Genomic DNA, 18,792 nt, shown 5'->3' with positions numbered 1-18,792 from the left:
GAAAGAGAAAGGCATTCGGGCTTCAAACGAGTAATTATTTTCTTGTATTTATTAAATTAAGGTGTTTCTATACACCAGAATTACCAACACGAATCTCAAAGAGAACGGATGACAGAGAATACGAAGCTTCCTTCCGGGGAAAGAGCTTATTCCACTGAGGAATAAGAATGAGAAAGGATGGCAGAGAATACGAATCTCAACACCAAGCATGAGAATCTATGTCGTCTGGAAACGGTATCTAAGGGGTTCAGTCCTCAAAGGGCCCCACCGAGGAACTCGCCTATTCCAGACATACAGGTCAGAAACTAGTGGACAGAGGGACAAGACGAGCCCCAACACAATGACATGGCCGCGTCTGCACAAGCGAATAGATGATAGGAAAAGCGGATACGTGTGTCTGTCCGGCCGCTCGCAGGGGGAGATTTTGCTCTCCAAATCAAAGCGGCGATACCCCCGCCAAAGCTAAGAATTTCTCGCCTGGATTCTTACAAAGGGAGGAACGACCCGCTTGACCACGTAGTGTCATTCGAGTCATTGGTTAGTCTGCTCAAGATCGACGACCTCATAATGTGTCGTCTTTTCCTAACCACCCTGAAAGAGTCTTAAAGAGGTTAAAAAGTGTAAATACTTAAATTGAAATTGTAAGAGATAAATTTAAAATAAAATTTGACAGTTTTATAAAGTAATGAATAAGATTTCTTTTGGTCATTTATACATATGTTGAGATATCTAGTTTAAATTACTGGATTTATTGTCTTTCCTGTTAAAACTTATAATAGGAAATAATTTATTCCTATAATAAGTTTTGAGAATAAATTATTTCCTTAAATTAAGGAGATATTTATTTCATATTTTATATTTATCTCCTTGAATTAGGAATTATTTGTTTTCATATTTTATGTTATTTCCTAGTATCTCCTAATAATTAATATGAATTAATTATAGGAGATATCAGGTGATATATATTTCCTTTCATATCACTTTTTTATTATTATTTTTCCTATTATAGGATTCTTGTAAGGATTATTTATACCCCCGTTCATATCAATGAAAGGAATATCAAGTATTCAACTTTATTCCGCATTATTCTAAATTTCAACATAGTATCAGAGCTTAAATTCGTATTTTAGCCACCGGTCTTCTTTTCAAAATTGTCGGACTCCCTTCCTGCAATCCTTTGTGCAGGAAGGGAGGGGCACTCTTCTTCTCTCCCGGCATCTTCTTGGTGGTCAGAACTTCACCCTCAAGTAACAACTTCCTAATAAAGACCTTGAATCATTGCATCTTTACATGATCGACGAGTACAATCGCATCATTGCATCTTCTTCTGCCGGCAGCGGATCCGGTTCATATTTCTCCGTGTGCGGCAGGCAAGTTCACCTTAACGAAACTGGATGCTGATGGGAATCTTCGTCCGGGCAAGGGGTCGCTGGTCCTCCTGAAACTTTAGCAACGCCTTCATCAGAAACAAACCCTAGGAGGAAGAACGGGCATTGTGCTTGATTCTGGTGATGACATTAGTCACACCATACCAATACATGAAGGATATTCCCTTCCTCATGCCATCCTCCATTTGGATCTCGTCTGTCGTGACCTTATCGATGCTCTGATGAAGATTCTCACCGAGAGAGGCTACTCATTCACCACTACCGCCGAACGAGAAATTGTGAGGGCTATGAAGGAGAAACTCGCTTATGTTGCACTGGATTACGAACAAGAGCTAAAGACTGCGAAGAATAGCTCTTCTGTCGAAAAATTTTATGAGCTTCCTAATGGACTGGTGATCACCATAGGAGTTAAGCATTTCAGATGCCCTGAGGTCCTCTTCCAGCCATCCATGATTGGAATGGAGTCGGCCGACATTCATGAGACGACATATAACTCCATTATGAAGTGCGATGTGGACATCAGGAAGGATTTGTATGGTAATATTGTGCTTAGATAACTCCATTTTTCCAGGGATTGCTGATCGGATGAGCAAGGAAATCACAGCGCTTTCCCCAAGCAGCATGAAGATTAAGGTGGTTGCGCCCCCCGAGAGGAAATACAGTATTTGGATTGGAGGCTCCATCCTTGCTTCTCTCAGCACCTTCCAACAGATGTGGATTTCGAAGGCCGAGTATGTGAATCTGGTTCTTCAATTGTTCACCGAAAATGCTTCTAGGTTGGCTTGGCAAGCATGTTTTGTTGCAGAGATTGAATGCAATTGGATTTGTTTGGTATCGTCGGTGGGCGGACAACCACAGTCACGATTGCTGGAGATATCTTTGAGGTTGGCGCCTCGATCGTCGTGTTACCTTCCACCTTCAACTGCTTCCATCAAGTCTTCCTCCTAATACTTCTTGCCAACTCCTTCTCAGATCGTCCTCTTCGTCGCAGGAAGAATCAATAGCATTTAGATCGTTTATAGGACACGGATCCTATTTATATGCTATGGTCGATAGCATCTGGATCCTATTTATGGGCTATGATGGTAGCTTTTGGAGCAGGACACGGATCTTATTTGTATGCTATGATTGATAACATTTGGATCGTGTAACTGGTTCCTATTTGTGGGCTATGGTCAGTAGCATTTGGATCTTGTAACTTGAAGCGGATCATTCTTGTGGCTATGATTCAAATTTCTGACGACAATAATAAATAATTTCTTGTTTTTCTTTGCTCAAATCATGTTATGGTTCAGAGGTGTCTCTGAGGGTTCGACATTCTCGGTTTCGGGACTTTCGGATTCGACACTTCCATCAAGTCTTCCTCTGACTACTTGCGAGTTTTCAACTCCTTCCTAGATCGTCCTCGTCGTCGCAGGAAGAATCAATAGCATTTGGAACAGGACACGGATCCTATTTATATGCTATGGTCGATAGCATCTGGATCCTATTTATGGGCTATGATGGTAGCTTTTGGAGCAGGACACGGATCTTATTTGTATGTTATGATTGATAACATTTGGATCGTGTAACTGGTTCCTATTTGTGGGCTATGATCAGTAGCATTTGGATCTTGTAACTTGAAGCGGATCATTCTTGTGGCTATGATTCAAATTTCTGACGACAAGGATAAATGATTTCTTGTTTTTCTTTGCTCAAATCATGTTATGGTTCAGAGGTGTCTCTGAGGGTTCGACATTCTCGGTTTCGGGACTTTCGGATTCGACGCTTACGGGTTGAGGATTATTGGAACCGACAGAATTTCTTGTTGGCAAATTGACAGCATCAATTTGAGGGGGGATGGTAAACTTAATCCAACAATTATCAATGGAAAAACATGTTCACCCAAAGAACCTAGAAGGAATCACTCGAAAAGTTGACATTGGTATCTCGGCAGCAGGAGTTCCTAATCTGGTCATAGGAAGGGTAACATCAGTTTTTCCATTTTAATGGCTCTCGCTTCCGTTCTCAAGGAATCTCCAACTCCATCTCCGCCTACCAATGCGGCTAATGCCTTGCAGGCTAGATTGCGATCAGAGACTCCTCCAGTCAGCATATCGCAACCGATGATGTGGAGGAACCATCTGTATCGCACTCCTAACTTTTTAGATCCGTCTAGAAGCTTGCTGCCACCGCCATCTCCAAGAGTGGAGTTTTCCGTCTACCTATAGACACTGTAGTAACTAAAGCCAAAGACAACAACAATACAGAATAAAGATTTCAAGTTTTACTTCACAGAATATTCCTCGCACATCAGTTGATGTTTTCAAATTCAAGTAGAATGTGGTTTATAAACATGTTTCAACTTGAGGGGGGGTGTTGAAATATTTAATTTAAATTACAGGATTTATTGTCTTTCCTGTTAAAACTTAATAGAAAATAATTTATTCCTATAATAAGTTTTGAGAATAAATTATTTCCTTAGATTAAGGAGATATTTACTTTCCTATTTTATATTTATCTCCTTGAATTAGGAATTATTTGTTTTCCTATTTTATGTTATTTCCTAGTATTTCCTAATAATTAATATGAATTAATTATAGGAGATGTCAAGTGATATATCTTTCCTTTCATATCATTTCTTTTTTTATTATTTTTCTTATTATAAGATTCTTGTAAGGGTTATCTATACCTTTGTTCATATCAATGAAAGGAATATCAAATATTCCACTTTATTCAACATTATTCTAAATTTCAACAGATTTGCATATGAATTAATTCATATTAAGATTATAATTACTCATTAAGTAATGACAATTAAATGTTTAATTTAATTATTTATTTTAGGAAAAGAAAAATTATAGTTTGATAGTCTGACATAAGAGATTTAATTTACAGGAGTATGACTACTGTTAATAGGTATTATGATTGTAATTTTTATTGTTGTATTGCTTATTTGTGTGGAGATACTATTGTGTGTGAATTGAGATATTTTATTTGCTGAATATATTGTTATTTCTAGATGTTTTGATTTCTATGCAGCATATTGTGTGTTTTATTGGCAACTTTTTTATATATATTAGAAGTTATAAAAGTTTGTGGAAAGTAAATTAAATATTAATACCGTCTGATCGCAGTTCCTGACTGGGTGAATTCTAAGTTATCGTGCCAAGTCGTGACACTTTATTTGGAAATATGAGCGAGGAATTCTATATGGAAGCAATATAGGTAAAATTTTAAGACTTTGTAATTTCCTTGTCTTAGTGGACTACTTTACAGAGTTTTTTGGCCTTAGAATATAGATCAAAAGGATAATTGATTAGCACTAGTGGTTAAGCTCATTTTTAACATAACAAGTTAAGCTTATGAGGGAAGGTCTAGTGTTTAGAATTTCTATACCAATGTACACTTTTACCATTTGATGTGAGACTAAAGTTACTGCCGCCAATTTCCTCAACTGCTCTCTTCCTCATATGAAAAATAACTAAACATATTATAACACGCTAAACATATTTTATTTCAAGTAATAACATAAACATAACTAGATCAAAATAAAAAATCGAGAACGAAAATCAAAAGTGATCCCAATTCCCAAATAGGGATCAAATTTATTTTATTTTTTTATTGTTAGTTTTGTTTTTAAAAACATGTTTGTTTAGTATATTTTTCATATTTTTTTATCTTTTGTTTTTAAAAATAAATTTACATGTCGTTAAAATCACTCATGACAACTTTTAGTTATTTAGAATGTTTTTAAAGACTATCAAATTTTAATCAAATATGTCAAATATATTTTGTTTCAAATCAATATAGGCAAAACAAAATAAAAAAAATAGAAAATAGAAAATAAAAATAATCCCAAATGGTCCCTTAGTATTACTATACAACGATAACTTTTTATCCTGATGTACCTAATGTAATGTCAACCCTTGTGCCTTTGCATGCTTAAATTGATTTAAGATATTCGTCTTCAACTTTGAGCTAACTCAGGGTACTTTTCTCTTTAGCTATATCACATACGCATCTGTTTTACATAAATTTTATTACAGGCAGTGGACAATATTGAAGGAAAAGAAAGGCAAATGATTTCTTCCAAGAGATCATTGTTGCATTTAGGTAACAGGGCTCTTCACAACAAAGATGCTCCTGATTTTACAGGTGAAATTTCAAGTGAGGATGAGGTAGTTTCATTAACTCTTTAAATAAACAGAGTTTACCTCTTCAAAATCATTTCAGAGTTAACTGCTGAAATAATATATATTTTTGGGCATCTACATACATGCCACCCAATTCCTATGTAATTACATTTATATCACCCAAGTCTTTCATACACAGCGCAAATGCCTGCTATTTTAACTTTTAAAAAGTGAAATACACTTTTTCATGCATCGAAATAAGGAAGCATGTATGTAAAAATCGAAGTTTAGGTGTTAGATATTGAGCCTTATGTATGTAGATCTTTCTATATATTTTTTCTTCTCAGCATATCGATCAGCACTATCGAGCAGCTCAAATTGTTAAGGAACAGACGATGGCAGATCTGTTTCAGGAAGCTTTTAACACATCTACAGACGAAAGACCTGAAATTCCCAAAAGTTACTGCCGCCAATTTCCTCAACTGCTCTCTTCCTCATATGAAAAATAACTAAACATATTATAACACGCTAAACATATTTTATTTCAAGTAATAACATAAACATAACTAGATCAAAATAAAAAATCGAGAACGAAAATCAAAAGTGATCCCAATTCCCAAATAGGGATCAAATTTATTTTATTTTTTTATTGTTAATTTTGTTTTTAAAACCATTTTTTTTTGTATATTTTTCATATTTTTTTATCTTTTGTTTTAAAAAAAAAATTTACACGTCTTTAAAATCAGTCATGACAACTTTTAGTTATTTAGAATGTTTTTAAAGACTATCAAATTTTAATCAAATATGTCGAATATATTTTGTTTCAAATCAATATAGGCAAAACAAAATAAAAAAAATAGAAAATAGAAAATAAAAATAATCCCAAATGGTCCCTTAGTATTACTATACAACGATAACTTTTTATCCTGATGTACCTAATGTAATGTCAACCCTTGTGCCTTTGCATGCTTAAATTGATTTAAGATATTCGTCTTCAACTTTGAGCTAACTCAGGGTACTTTTCTCTTTAGCTATATCACATACGCATCTGTTTTACATAAATTTTATTACAGGCAGTGGACAATATTGAAGGAAAAGAAAGGCAAATGATTTCTTCCAAGAGATCATTGTTGCATTTAGGTAACAGGGCTCTTCACAACAAAGATGCTCCTGATTTTACAGGTGAAATTTCAAGTGAGGATGAGGTAGTTTCATTAACTCTTTAAATAAACAGAGTTTACCTCTTCAAAATCATTTCAGAGTTAACTGCTGAAATAATATATATTTTTGGGCATCTACATACATGCCACCCAATTCCTATGTAATTACATTTATATCACCCAAGTCTTTCATACACAGCGCAAATGCCTGCTATTTTAACTTTTAAAAAGTGAAATACACTTTTTCATGCATCGAAATAAGGAAGCATGTATGTAAAAATCGAAGTTTAGGTGTTAGATATTGAGCCTTATGTATGTAGATCTTTCTATATATTTTTTCTTCTCAGCATATCGATCAGCACTATCGAGCAGCTCAAATTGTTAAGGAACAGACGATGGCAGATCTGTTTCAGGAAGCTTTTAACACATCTACAGACGAAAGACCTGAAATTCCCAAAAACAATAAGTTACGCATCGTGCCTCTTTTCAGTGTTACGAATTATTAATATTTTATTTAGTTGCTGTGCGGTTTTACAGATTTGGATTTCAGTTAAGATTGCAAAATATAATAAAGCTTGAAAAAGACGGACATATGGATTATTTAAAGGGGCTGCAACCTGGAAGGACTCCTTCGAGTAAGCAAACTGTTTCATTTCTTGGTGGTAATAATGGTTGCTTCAGAGATATTAACCTTAATGCAACTAATTATGCATCTTAATCATACATTTAATTATGCATGTTTAATGTTTTATTCTTGAGAAATTTGCTTATGTATTACACAATTCTTAAGTATTTACAATTTTACATATCTCACACCTAAACTTTCATATTTACATACATATTACTTTGGCGTTTTAAACCTATGCATGAAAAGGCGTATTTCACTTTTAAATAGTAATGATATTGCTATTTTTATGTGATGGTAAAGATTTGAGTGGTGTTTGTAAATATGAAATTTTACTTGTGACATGTAAATACATAAAAATTGTGTGACATATATGTAAATGCGCTATTATATTTTAGAAAACAAAATAATTATTTACTTTTTTTTGTCTTCAGATGAATCAAACACAATAAGAGTAAGGATTTTGTCAAGAATTCTTGATGCAAAGCTGAAAGTTTGCCGATGCTTGTTTGGTGAAAGCACTAAAGTTTGTGTTCTGACTCATGTTGATTTTGATTTTTTTTTTGTGTTTAGTCTAGTTTTGTTTGGGGAAGATTTACACATCAATTTTATGCATTTACATATCTAATACGTAAACTATTTACATATCTAATACCTAAACTTTAACTTTTACATATATGCCGCCTTACCCATGCATGAAAAGATGTACCTCACTTTTTAAAAGTTTCAAAAGTGGCATTTTTTTATGTGATACGAATGATTTAGGTGGTCTAAATGTATAAACGTAAAGTATAGGTGTTAGATATGTAAATATATAAGAATTGGTTTGCTATGTATGTAAATACCCTTTTTTTATCCTGATATTTATATTCATCATCTGGATAATGAAGCCCTATGTCAATTGATAGTATTCGAAATCAAATGATTATCTTTTTTTTAGATTTTTCTTTAAATTGTATCCCTTGCACTATTTTTTATTTTATTTTTTGTTTTTTTTTTTCAGATTTCAGAAGGTTTTGGATATGAGGAAACCATGAAGAAAACAATTATTTTTAGCAGATTTCAGAAGGTTTTGGATATGAAGGTTTTGGATATGAGGAAACCATGAAGAAAACAATTATTTTTAGTCCAACATTCTGCAACAATGTGGAGCTTGAAGTAGGAAGCATTGTTTGTATTCATCGTCCATGGTATGCTTACTGAAATTTTCTTAATTTTTATTTTTTTCATATATGTTTTCTTATTTATTTATAGCTCTTATTATTATGTAGATCTTTAAATCATGGGTCCAAATGTTATCATTTCTAAATTATCACATGAAATTAGTTATTTTTATGATTATGGCTTTATTTATTATTATAGTATTTACTTTTTATTATAGATTATCACCCTTATTATAATATTTTTTGTTTTATTTTAATTTTTTTCTCATAAATGCATATATATGTTTGTACTAGTTTGATAATTGGATAAAGATGATTTATTTTCCTAAGCTTTCACCCCTAACATTTTATTAGAGCCATGGCCATGGCCAAGAATCCTCCCAATCTTCTCTAAACACCCCATTGCCAATGCCCCACTGCAAGAACTACTGGAATGGGGGCATTTATATACTTACCACTCAATTGTATTGACATTTTACATTAATACCGCCCAAGCCCAGATCCTTTTTATCATATAAAAAATACTACCACTTTATTCAAAAAGTGAAACACACCTTTTCATACGTTGGTAGGTGTTAGATATGCAAATACATAGTTGTACCTTTTAATAAGAAAGATTTACATACATGCCCCTCAATTCCTATGTATTGAATTGCACCTTTTAATAAAGAAGATTTACATACATGCCCCTCAATTCCTATGTATTTGCATATCTAACACCTATACTTCAAATTTTATATACATACGCCCTTGCCCATGCATGAAAAGGAGTCTTTCATTTTTTAAAAGTTAAAATGACGATATTTTTCATGTAATATTAAAAGATACGAGAACAAAATTTAGTTCTTAGATATGTAAATTCATAAGAACCGAGTGATGTGCATGTAAATGCTCAAAAAAATAATTATTTTTTTTTAAATTAAAATGTTATTCAAATTGAATAAGTTGAAGATATGATTTACTCTTTGGAAGATAACTTGATGGGCTGATGTTAGCAGTTCTTGTAACAGGAAAGAAGTTGAAGTAAATGGAGAGACCATCATTCTATGTACATATTTCTCAACACCTTTATGAAGATGATATTGTGAAGAATGAAGAGAAAGTAGAAGGAAAAAATATTACCTCAGGAGTACTGATGCATCAGTTGCATCAGTACTCTAATGAGGATATGCAATAGTCCCACCATAATGTCACATGGCACCTCCTCATTAGAGTACTGATGCAACTGATGCATCAGTACTCCTGAGGTAATATTTTTTCAAGTAGAAGAGCTGCAAGGTGCAAATTTTTATTTTTTATTTGGTTTTTATTGTAAAGTGTAAGGTCCTGAATCATTTTTCATGAGGCTAATTTTCTAGGGAAATTACTTCACCTTTTAAAAAGTTAGCAGAAGTATGTTTTTGGTGTTATGCTATGTATGTAAATAACAAAAGTTTAGGTGTAAGATATGCAAATACATAAGAACTGTGTGGTATCAATGTAAATTTTGTAACTTACACCTTTAACTGTTTTGATTGCTAAATGGAATGGTTATATTGCCCGTCTCAATATTTTCGTTTATATTTTGCACTTTTTATTTGCATCTTATTATTTACTAACTTTGTTTTGCTCGTGTTATAGTAAGCAAGCATAGGATGTGCTGACTCTATTTTACAAGACACCGTAGTAAGCCTATGTGTCATAGTAAACGTCGGTGTCATAATAAACGTGTTATAATTGATCAACTGCAGAAAACGATAAAACACAACCAAAAACAATTAAATTGCATAAGACATGGTTTACATATTCACCCTTCATACATTTTTGTAAATATGGAAATCAGTTCGCAAACTTTACCTTATCCTCCATATTTTTGCCCTTATTCACACAGTAGCACAAGCTGAAGCAGCAATAAAGAAAAAATAGTTCAACAAGGCAAAATAGAAGTAGAAAGACATTTTACATGTTGACAATTTTGAGCTTCTTCCCCTTCGCAAACTCGTCCCATCGAATGGATTTACGGTTTTCGCCATCGTAAACAACGTGAGTGGGGAGTTTCTTACCTAATGAAATGAAGGTTCCGCCATCGGCCACGGCTTTGCCGACCGCCGTCACCTGATAACCTTCGCCTAAATTTATACCAGCTGCAGGTGTAAGTTCATTCACCAACCTCTTCATATACCTATAAAAAAAACATGGGAGCGTTTACATACACAACACGATTGTTAATGTATTTATGCATCTCACACCTAAATTTTCATATTTACACAGCACTCAAATTTTTAATATCACATAAAAAAGCGCTATGTATGTAAATATGAAAGTTTAAGGTATAGATCTCAGAGGACACAATCAAATATGCTTTCTTCAACACAAAAATCACAACGCTATGTATGTAAATATGAAAGTTTAACAATCAAATATGCTTTCTTCAACACAAAAATCACAAAGTTATACTCTCTTTTTTGTTTTATATACAGTGATAATTAGTAGAAGGAAGATTTACATACCTACCACTAAATGATAAGTATTTACATATCTAGCACCTTAACCTTAATTTTTACATATATGCCACCTTGTCTATACATGAAAATATGTATTTCACTTTTTAAAAGTTAAAATAATGATATTTTTTATGTGATACGAGGGATTTGGGTGGCATGAAGATAGAAGTTAAATTTTATGTGCATGTAAATACATAGGAATTTGGTGTGCATGTAAATACATAGGAATTTGAATGAGTTTAGACATTGTTTTGTGTTTTGGAGACTTTGTTTTTTATTTTCTTCACTATGGAGTGTCGTATCATCTTCCTTTTACAAGTGTGTTTGTATCTTACTCATGAACAGGTGGTGGATCCTCCTCACTGTCCGCATCTCACTGTTTCACCATTGAACCATCTGTCTTGCAGCAGAACAGACGCCAAATTTTCCCTATACCTTTTCAAATGTCATTGAACTCTCATATTTTCTTCCTCTTACTATTCCACGCCACCTCCCCGCTAAATTCGTTTCCTAAAAACCTTCTAGGAACCCTACAACGGTGTCATCTCTTCTCTTCAAACTGTAGGTGGCTCTAGTCTCTTCATCAAAGGCTTTTCCTCCTAGTTTTAACTTCACCAAAACTTGATCCTAGCACCTAGTGTACCATATAATGAAAATTTTGACCAAAAATACAAATAAAGCTAAAGAATAAATAGTTTTGTTCTGCCCGAATGCAATAAAGTTCTCAAAATCAAGCTATAATCAAACAGACAATTAAAGAGCATACCATGTCTTTGTGTAACTTTCAGGAACAACTATATCCCCACCAAGGGCCTTCAACTCTTCAATTGTTTCAGGGTTGCCCGGTTTGTCTTCAATTATTGTAATAGTCTGAAGTTTTCGCTCCTTGGCCAATTGTATTACAGCTTTTCCCTCATCACCATCTCCACAGTTGTGTATCAATGTCCTACCTTTCAATCATTGCAAAAAAAATTCAAATAATGATGACGTTGCGATTTTCAGAAGTAGAAAAGCTTTCAAATCTCATTGAATCAGTCTTTCTTTAATTTTCTTGGTGGAGCAATATACAATGGGGTCGGTTAAAATACCAAAAAAAAAAAAAAATACACTGAATCAGTATGAGAGGCCAGCAAAACACCTTGTTGCTGTCAGCTATGTTGTATCCAAAGCATCAAACCAAGTTTTAGACCAATAACAATAAATTCTATCACAAATTCGTAAGAATTGATCTGCAGATACAAACTGAAGAAAATAATTTCCATTGGCACCCGATATTTCGGGCAAATCAAATATATCGCCTCAGAGATGTTATAGTTTATTACCTTGTAAAACAAACTTACATATAGAAATTGCAAAATTTTTCCCGAATTTGGGAGGATTTTTCACAAAAAGAATTTTATACCTTGTAAAACAAACTTACATATAGAAAGTCCAAACAAAACCCGACAAGCCTTCAATCCGCTAACTTGAACCAAACCCGTATAATCAATTTAACATAAGACAAAACTATTTGGGTCAAACTCAAGTTGATTTTTCGTCAATCTTTGGACAATTTTGAATTGGCAGGTCAATTATGAGTCAATGTTGGGTTAGGGGTCAGTATCGGATTGATTTTCGGTTATTGAGCCAATCAAAACCTGAACAGAAAAATTAAAAGATCGAGATTCATAACCCGAACCAAACCAAAAATTATTTGGGTCAACCCAAATCCGAATTTTTTGAGTCAAGTTTAGGACGAGTTGGCATGTCGGGTCAATTTTTTACGCCCCTTTGTATACTCTTATTACAATACTTTCAATTCCCATCATTCACTACTCACTCTAAAGGGCGTCCAATTTCATTCCATTCAAAATCCTTGTAATCATTGAACTGCAACAGTTATGCTATCTTCGTGGTTCTTTTGATTTATATTGGGCCATCGATCTAATTTTTATCATAAATTGAAGGTTTGTATCAGAAATATAAGTCTACAAAGTCTTATATTATAATTCGACTTTGTATTAGAAATATAAGTCTACAAAGTCTTATATTATAATTCCATTTGATTTTAACTTTCATTGAATGAATTTCTAGTTAGCGGCAATTACTTCTAACATTTTCCATGGTGCACCACATTGAATATTTTCATAGGAAGTGATTTCTTCATTGGTGTGAGTCATGATTCTTCTATTTAGGGATCTCTTATCCGTCTTGCTTTTATTCTCTAATGGAGTATTCATTCAATTGTGTGATTAAATTCTGTCAAATTTAACACAATCTCATTTTTTACTAAAATATGATTAGTAACCCAATGTCTATTTTTTTTCAAAATTTCCATGAAGTTGAATTATCATTTGCATCAAAATTTTGTATATTTGGCTTTAATCTATAACATAAGTAGTCATAATTAAAGATTTGTGAATTGCAAATTTGAAGAATTGTGTGATTTGAACATCTCATCATGCAAATACATTAAAAAACTGTAGACCAAAAGATGTCCTGCATCAATTAATTTATTAGAAATTTGACATTTATTCTAAAAATTAAGAATTAAAATCTGACTCAAAGTTCAGACTGTTTAAGGTTCCATTGGTACAAATAAATAAATAAATAAAACTTGAAATCTAATCCAGTTCTCCATCCATTACCATATCATAATATGAGAAACTATTCAAATATGCTTCATGTCTTAGTACAAGAGAATAAATACATCACAGCTCTAGACTGTAACGATGAACTTAGCCAACATACATGCCTGCAATGCAAGCAATTATGCCTTTGGTATATGTCTTAGTGTTGCTCCTCGAGAAAAACTGTTCAGGAAAGGCTATTAAAAAATTTGAAGTTTACACACAACTCTAGACTGAATAATGAAGTTAGTATACATTTAAGCTTCAAACCTTTATATAACAGAATGAATCACAACTCCAGAAATATAAAAAATGAATTCAGCCTACATTTACACGCTCAAAATGCAAACAATTATGCCATAATAGATGGTGGAACTTGAAAAGCAAGTTTTTGTCAATCATCAAGATAAATTGTTCAAAGGAGATAAATTGAAAATCTAAAGCTGAACCAGATTTGACATGAGATAAGCTAATTGCAATAAAATTTGTTAATTTTGAAAAATATCAACTCCTGCATGCCTACATCCTCTTTTTCTAGCCAAGATCATATGCACATATCGTGCTAATAGCCACACCAACCTATCCAAGCCTCACCTCACAAGCTAAATCCCCACATCCTATCATTAATATGAAAAATAATATACATTGTGTTTACACTCTTTATTTTGATATCTTTATTCAGCAAATGATATGCGCATCTAGAAAGACCATATAGCACACACACAGAAAAATTAAATGAGATACATTAGTACCTAATTGAATTACTTAGCCCAAACAAACAAAGAATTTCTTATCATCAAATTTATCTATGGCTTTCATACTTCTCTGTAAACTGTGCAATCTCAATTAATGCTAGACTCATGGTTCCTAACATTATGATTGCTATCTCGTAGGTTTTTCACATTAGTAAGCTCTCAACTTCTCGATCTTTGAGTCATGATGAGTCAATCTTGGTCGTCGGCTTTAGGATTGGTTGCAAAGGTCATGGAATTGGTGGTCAGATACATGATGGTTGTGGTCATAATCATAATGTATTTTCAATCCACCCTCATTGCAACCAAACCAAACATCCTCTTAAATGTTCTAGGAAAATTTCCATTATCCCACAATAGCATAACATGCTTCCATAATAGTTCAACCATGTTTATTACTTTCGGTGCTTCCTTTTCTGGATTTGTTACTGCCTCGAGAAGATTATAATTTACTCATTCAGCAAGCTTTAGGCATTTAGAGATATTTTCAAAAGAAAATTTCCAAAATTTATCAAATTTGACAAGAATTTATCAAACTCGAACAAGGAAAGCCAATTTGTGTTTGTCTACTACACCAAGATAAAGCCTCTTGAAGATGAATTTGCCTCAAATAACAAGCCAATTTGCTGCAGTTATAGAGAACTAAAAAAGGATCATCATTGAATGAGAAGAAAAATAAAGGATCATGCAATTCCTGGTGGAACACACACCATTATCAACGTTATTTTGGATAGCAGTTAAATAGATTAAATGTCCAAATTCACACTAACAGAATATATCATAAAGTTATTGCGATTTTGTTCAGTTGCCCAATGGTATAAATTAACTCCCCTGGGTATCAAAATATTATTCGATTTGATTCTTCATGGGATGTTGTATGTGCCAACCTTTAAAGTTAAATTATCATAAATTAGCAAATTTACCATTTATTGACATGTAATTGAACGTTTTATCACAATTTTTGTGTTGTAGGACATACTTATGCAAAAGACAATAAGAATGGGCAAGCAAATAACAATAGACTATTTTTTTAGACCTAGCCAAAATCCACATCTTGCACACAAAATTAATTGAACCTTGATATTAGGGGGCCTGATAAATTTAATTTCCAGTTTGGCCAAAATATTTTTTGGCCATTGCGAATGATGTTTCTCGATTTTTGTGTATTCATATTATGAGTTATAAATCTGAAACAGTCTCTTTGAAAGATTATTTTTATGGATCAAATGCAAATCAACGTAAAAATTAAGTTATTTAACCTAATATGGAGAGAAAATTAACATCAAATATCTCATTTCTTAATGATCATAGAACTATTTTTACATCAAATATCTCATTTCTTAATGATCATAGAACTATTTTTCAACAATATTACAATAATTAACAGTTTGGTAAAGTGAAAACATCGTAAAAGCTTAAATGTGGGTCGTACACTTTGATTTCAATCACATGCATCACAAAAATTTTAGGGAGAAAGCATACAAATGGCTTTTTATCTCATAAATTTAATTTCCAGAAGTTTCTTAACAATCATATTTGAATCAAAGATCTAGGACTTCTTTTTTGGAGTTGAATATGCATGACCTAAAGCAGAAACTTCAGTCTGTTTAAAGAAATATTACATAGACATAATAAAATAAATAGGCTTGCTTGGTCCAAAATCGACAAAAGTCCCAATGCAACAAAGTCTCGAGTTATACGCCACAGATGGGTATCTTAATAATTCAACTCATTATCAGATGATAGTTGAAAAATTAATTTACCTCACAATAATAAGGCCATAAATCACACTTGCATTGCTAAAATAAGTTAATTTACATAACCGCCAGGTAGATCCTACATTCCCATCTTAAAATTATACATTGCCCTATTTTGTATCCAAACAAAGCTCCATGTCAATGCTTGCTCCTCCCTACACAAGGATGGTTTAAACTAACTATTTGATGGAATGTAGATTGAGTTGAAGGTTTGACTACTCAATGATACGTGACAAAGTATTGCATTTTCTCAAGAAACATGCTTTTATCTTATAGAAAATAAAAAACCAAGCAATGTTGTCAGGATCCTCAGCCAAAGTTAAATAATGATCAATGGTGGCTGCCGCCTGTGAGTTCATGTGATTGAGGTACTTTTTATGAGAATTGCTTATTGAGTGCTAGAAACCTGTAAAGTTATTATGTGACAATCAAGCAACCAAACATATTGTTGCCGATCCTACAAACCATGTACTGACAAAATGAATTGAATTGGGTTGTCACGCGATACATGGAAGAATCCAAAATGGGAGATGGAGACATCATGCATTACAAACAAGAAAGAAAAGAGGGGAATTTACATACGCAACATACAATTCTTATGTATTTACATATCTCACACATAAACTTTCATACTTACATGCCGCTTTGGTGAAATAAACCTATGCATGAAAATGTGTATTTCACTTTCGAAAAGTGTTAATATTGCTATTTTATATGTGGAATTCAACATGCAAATATGAAAGTTAAGGTGTGAGACATGTAAAATCATAAGAATTGTGTTCAACGTATATACATGCCCCAAGAAAAAAATATTTTTGATATATTCACAAAGCCAATATGAGTCCTCATTTTCAGTCAAACCTCAGTAAGTATACAGTTGATGACACTCTGATTTGAGGAGCATTAAACGAAAAACATGTATCTATATTACATGTACTCAGTACTAGCCTGCTAGGAAAGCCAACATCTCTCTTTCTTTTCCTTGTTGGATCCCAGCATACCTATAGCTGGGAGCAATAATGAGCTTGATACACTACCTTCGAGTTTGGAAATATCACAGAAATCCTCCTTTGTAACATTTATCTTTTTCTGACGCTATATAGGTGTTCGAATAACTATTGTTGAAAATCATTCTACCACTTGCTTCTACGTTCGTCAGTTTTATAACGTTTTTCAAACATACAATCAAAACTGGCACAACATGATCTATTCAATTAACAAAAAACAACAGATTCTACCCAGAACAAAAAATGAAGCCAATAAATAATACCTGGTTTCAGAGAGAGCAAATCGAGGGCCGAACTGACGGAGCTCTTGATGGAAGACTGGTCGGTCGACGAGAAAGCCCTAACCCCGTCCCAAAGACTAGCGTTCCGGCGACCAATGGGCGAGATTCTCCGGAGATGCAGCATCATCGGAGAGTTCTATGCCTAAGTATTGCGATTTGAGATGTTCCTTTGATCTGATCACGGCGGCGGCGGCGCTTCTGCTCGTCGGTGAACCTAGTGATCGGTCTAAACTGAGAAGAAGAAGGGGGAAGAAGCGAAGAGATTTAGAATTGTAAGATTTACATACGTACTCCACAATCATTTTGTATTTACATATCAGACCCTCAATTTTTTTATTTTACACTTATAAGGTATAACACTCTAGTTGTTTTTCTATGGCTTTGTCCATCCCAAGTTAATATCGTCGAGCAGATGCTTCAGTTATAGAACTTAAGACGGGTCTTACAACCTTAATAGATCTTTTTCTTATTATCTTTCAAATTTTCGATAGAAGTTAACGTTGTAGAGTATCTTTAGCTTTACAACTTATGACAGGTTTTACATTCATTATGGATTTTATTTTCGACTTTGTTCGGAACATCTTAATGTCATTAAGCTTCTTCGACTATACAACCTATGATGTCTTACATCAATCGCGAATTACAATTGATTTATTCCACCACTGTTTGTGGTCGTCGAGCGAATGTACTCTGACTAAACAACTTAGAAAAAATTCAAACATTTTTAACAGCAGACATAGCTCTACTCACAAACCTCATAAGGCACGAGACTGAGAAGAGTTTGTTACAACTATGTTTCTCTTACATAAACAAAGGCATCAACAACACTCTAGAAGTAGGCCAACAGCAGCCGTGAAGCTGGGTAACAGCAGTCTATAATGTGGTAAAAGCATCCTAGAGAGGGACAGCCACATCTCAATAAGAAATACAACGACAACATCAGAAGCAACGTCAAAATTTTTATTTCATCAAGCAAAAGAAAGACGTTGCAGACAAACATATTATCATCATGTGCAAATGTTATATCAAACTATTGAAAATAGCAACGTTTAACACAAGATGGCCCAAATGCTATAGCAAGTCGGCAAAAGAAAAGACACCGATCCATTGCAATATTTTATTCATCATCGGAGGGAAAACAACTTCATGCTCTCTTCTTCAAAAACCAATATCCTCGCTTGAAAAGCCTGCAAAGTCTTTGCCCTCTCATCGACGAGTTATCTTTATTTTGCTCGTAGATGTGGTTGACCTTCACAAGCCCGCTCATATTCAAATGGCGTTGATTTCACCTCCAAAAATTTCAAGTACTTTCATTGATTTTCAGGGGTATGAGATTATCCAAATATCAACATCTTAGTAACGTGAAGAATCTCCATTGAAGTGCGTGTAAGGGAGACTCTTAAGTTTTTTTGATGAAGAATCTCCTTTGTAATGCGCGTCAGAGGTACTCCA

General features: G+C 33.6%; 2 protein-coding genes and 1 pseudogene across 2 annotated transcripts in view; 2 read left to right on the top strand and 1 right to left on the bottom strand.

Annotated features, from left to right (window-relative positions):
• Window positions 1-7,381, top strand: part of LOC110019310 — a 25,574-nt gene extending 18,193 nt beyond the window's left edge. The window contains exons 9-13 of the mRNA XM_020716931.1: window positions 5,417-5,548; window positions 5,851-5,962; window positions 6,581-6,708; window positions 7,011-7,129; window positions 7,201-7,381. Of these exons, the coding sequence (XP_020572590.1) occupies window positions 5,417-5,548; window positions 5,851-5,962; window positions 6,581-6,708; window positions 7,011-7,129; window positions 7,201-7,381 (672 nt within the window). The remainder of the gene's footprint in view (window positions 1-5,416; window positions 5,549-5,850; window positions 5,963-6,580; window positions 6,709-7,010; window positions 7,130-7,200) is intronic.
• On the top strand, window positions 1,529-2,164 carry LOC110019228 (annotated as a pseudogene).
• A 2,807-nt stretch (window positions 7,382-10,188) lies between the features above and the next one.
• LOC110019208 (trans-2-enoyl-CoA reductase, mitochondrial-like) lies at window positions 10,189-17,597 on the bottom strand. The gene is made up of 3 exons (XM_020716788.1): window positions 17,323-17,597; window positions 11,701-11,884; window positions 10,189-10,612 (listed from the first exon to the last, which is right to left on the bottom strand). Exons 1-3 carry the CDS (start codon window positions 17,465-17,467, stop codon window positions 10,390-10,392), a joined length of 552 nt encoding a protein of 183 aa, XP_020572447.1. The 5' UTR covers window positions 17,468-17,597; the 3' UTR covers window positions 10,189-10,389.
• Between the last annotated feature and the right edge of the window lie 1,195 nt (window positions 17,598-18,792).

This window comes from Phalaenopsis equestris, unplaced genomic scaffold (assembly GCF_001263595.1).
Source record: "Phalaenopsis equestris unplaced genomic scaffold, ASM126359v1 Scaffold000054, whole genome shotgun sequence".
NCBI lineage: Eukaryota > Viridiplantae > Streptophyta > Magnoliopsida > Asparagales > Orchidaceae > Phalaenopsis > Phalaenopsis equestris.
This window is presented reverse-complemented; position numbering and strand designations above follow the sequence as displayed.

What these genes read in the sequence shown, in the direction of transcription:
- LOC110019208 (XM_020716788.1), bottom strand. Translation starts at nt 17,467, where the DNA reads ATGATGCTGCATCTCCGGAGAATCTCGCCCATTGGTCGCCGGAACGCT. An exon ending in TTTGCTCTCTCTGAAACCAG is followed by an intron (nt 11,885 to 17,322) that starts GTATTATTTATT and finishes AATGATTGAAAG; the next exon opens with GTAGGACATTGATACACAAC. An exon ending in GAAAGTTACACAAAGACATG is followed by an intron (nt 10,613 to 11,700) that starts GTATGCTCTTTA and finishes TTTTTTTTATAG; the next exon opens with GTATATGAAGAGGTTGGTGA.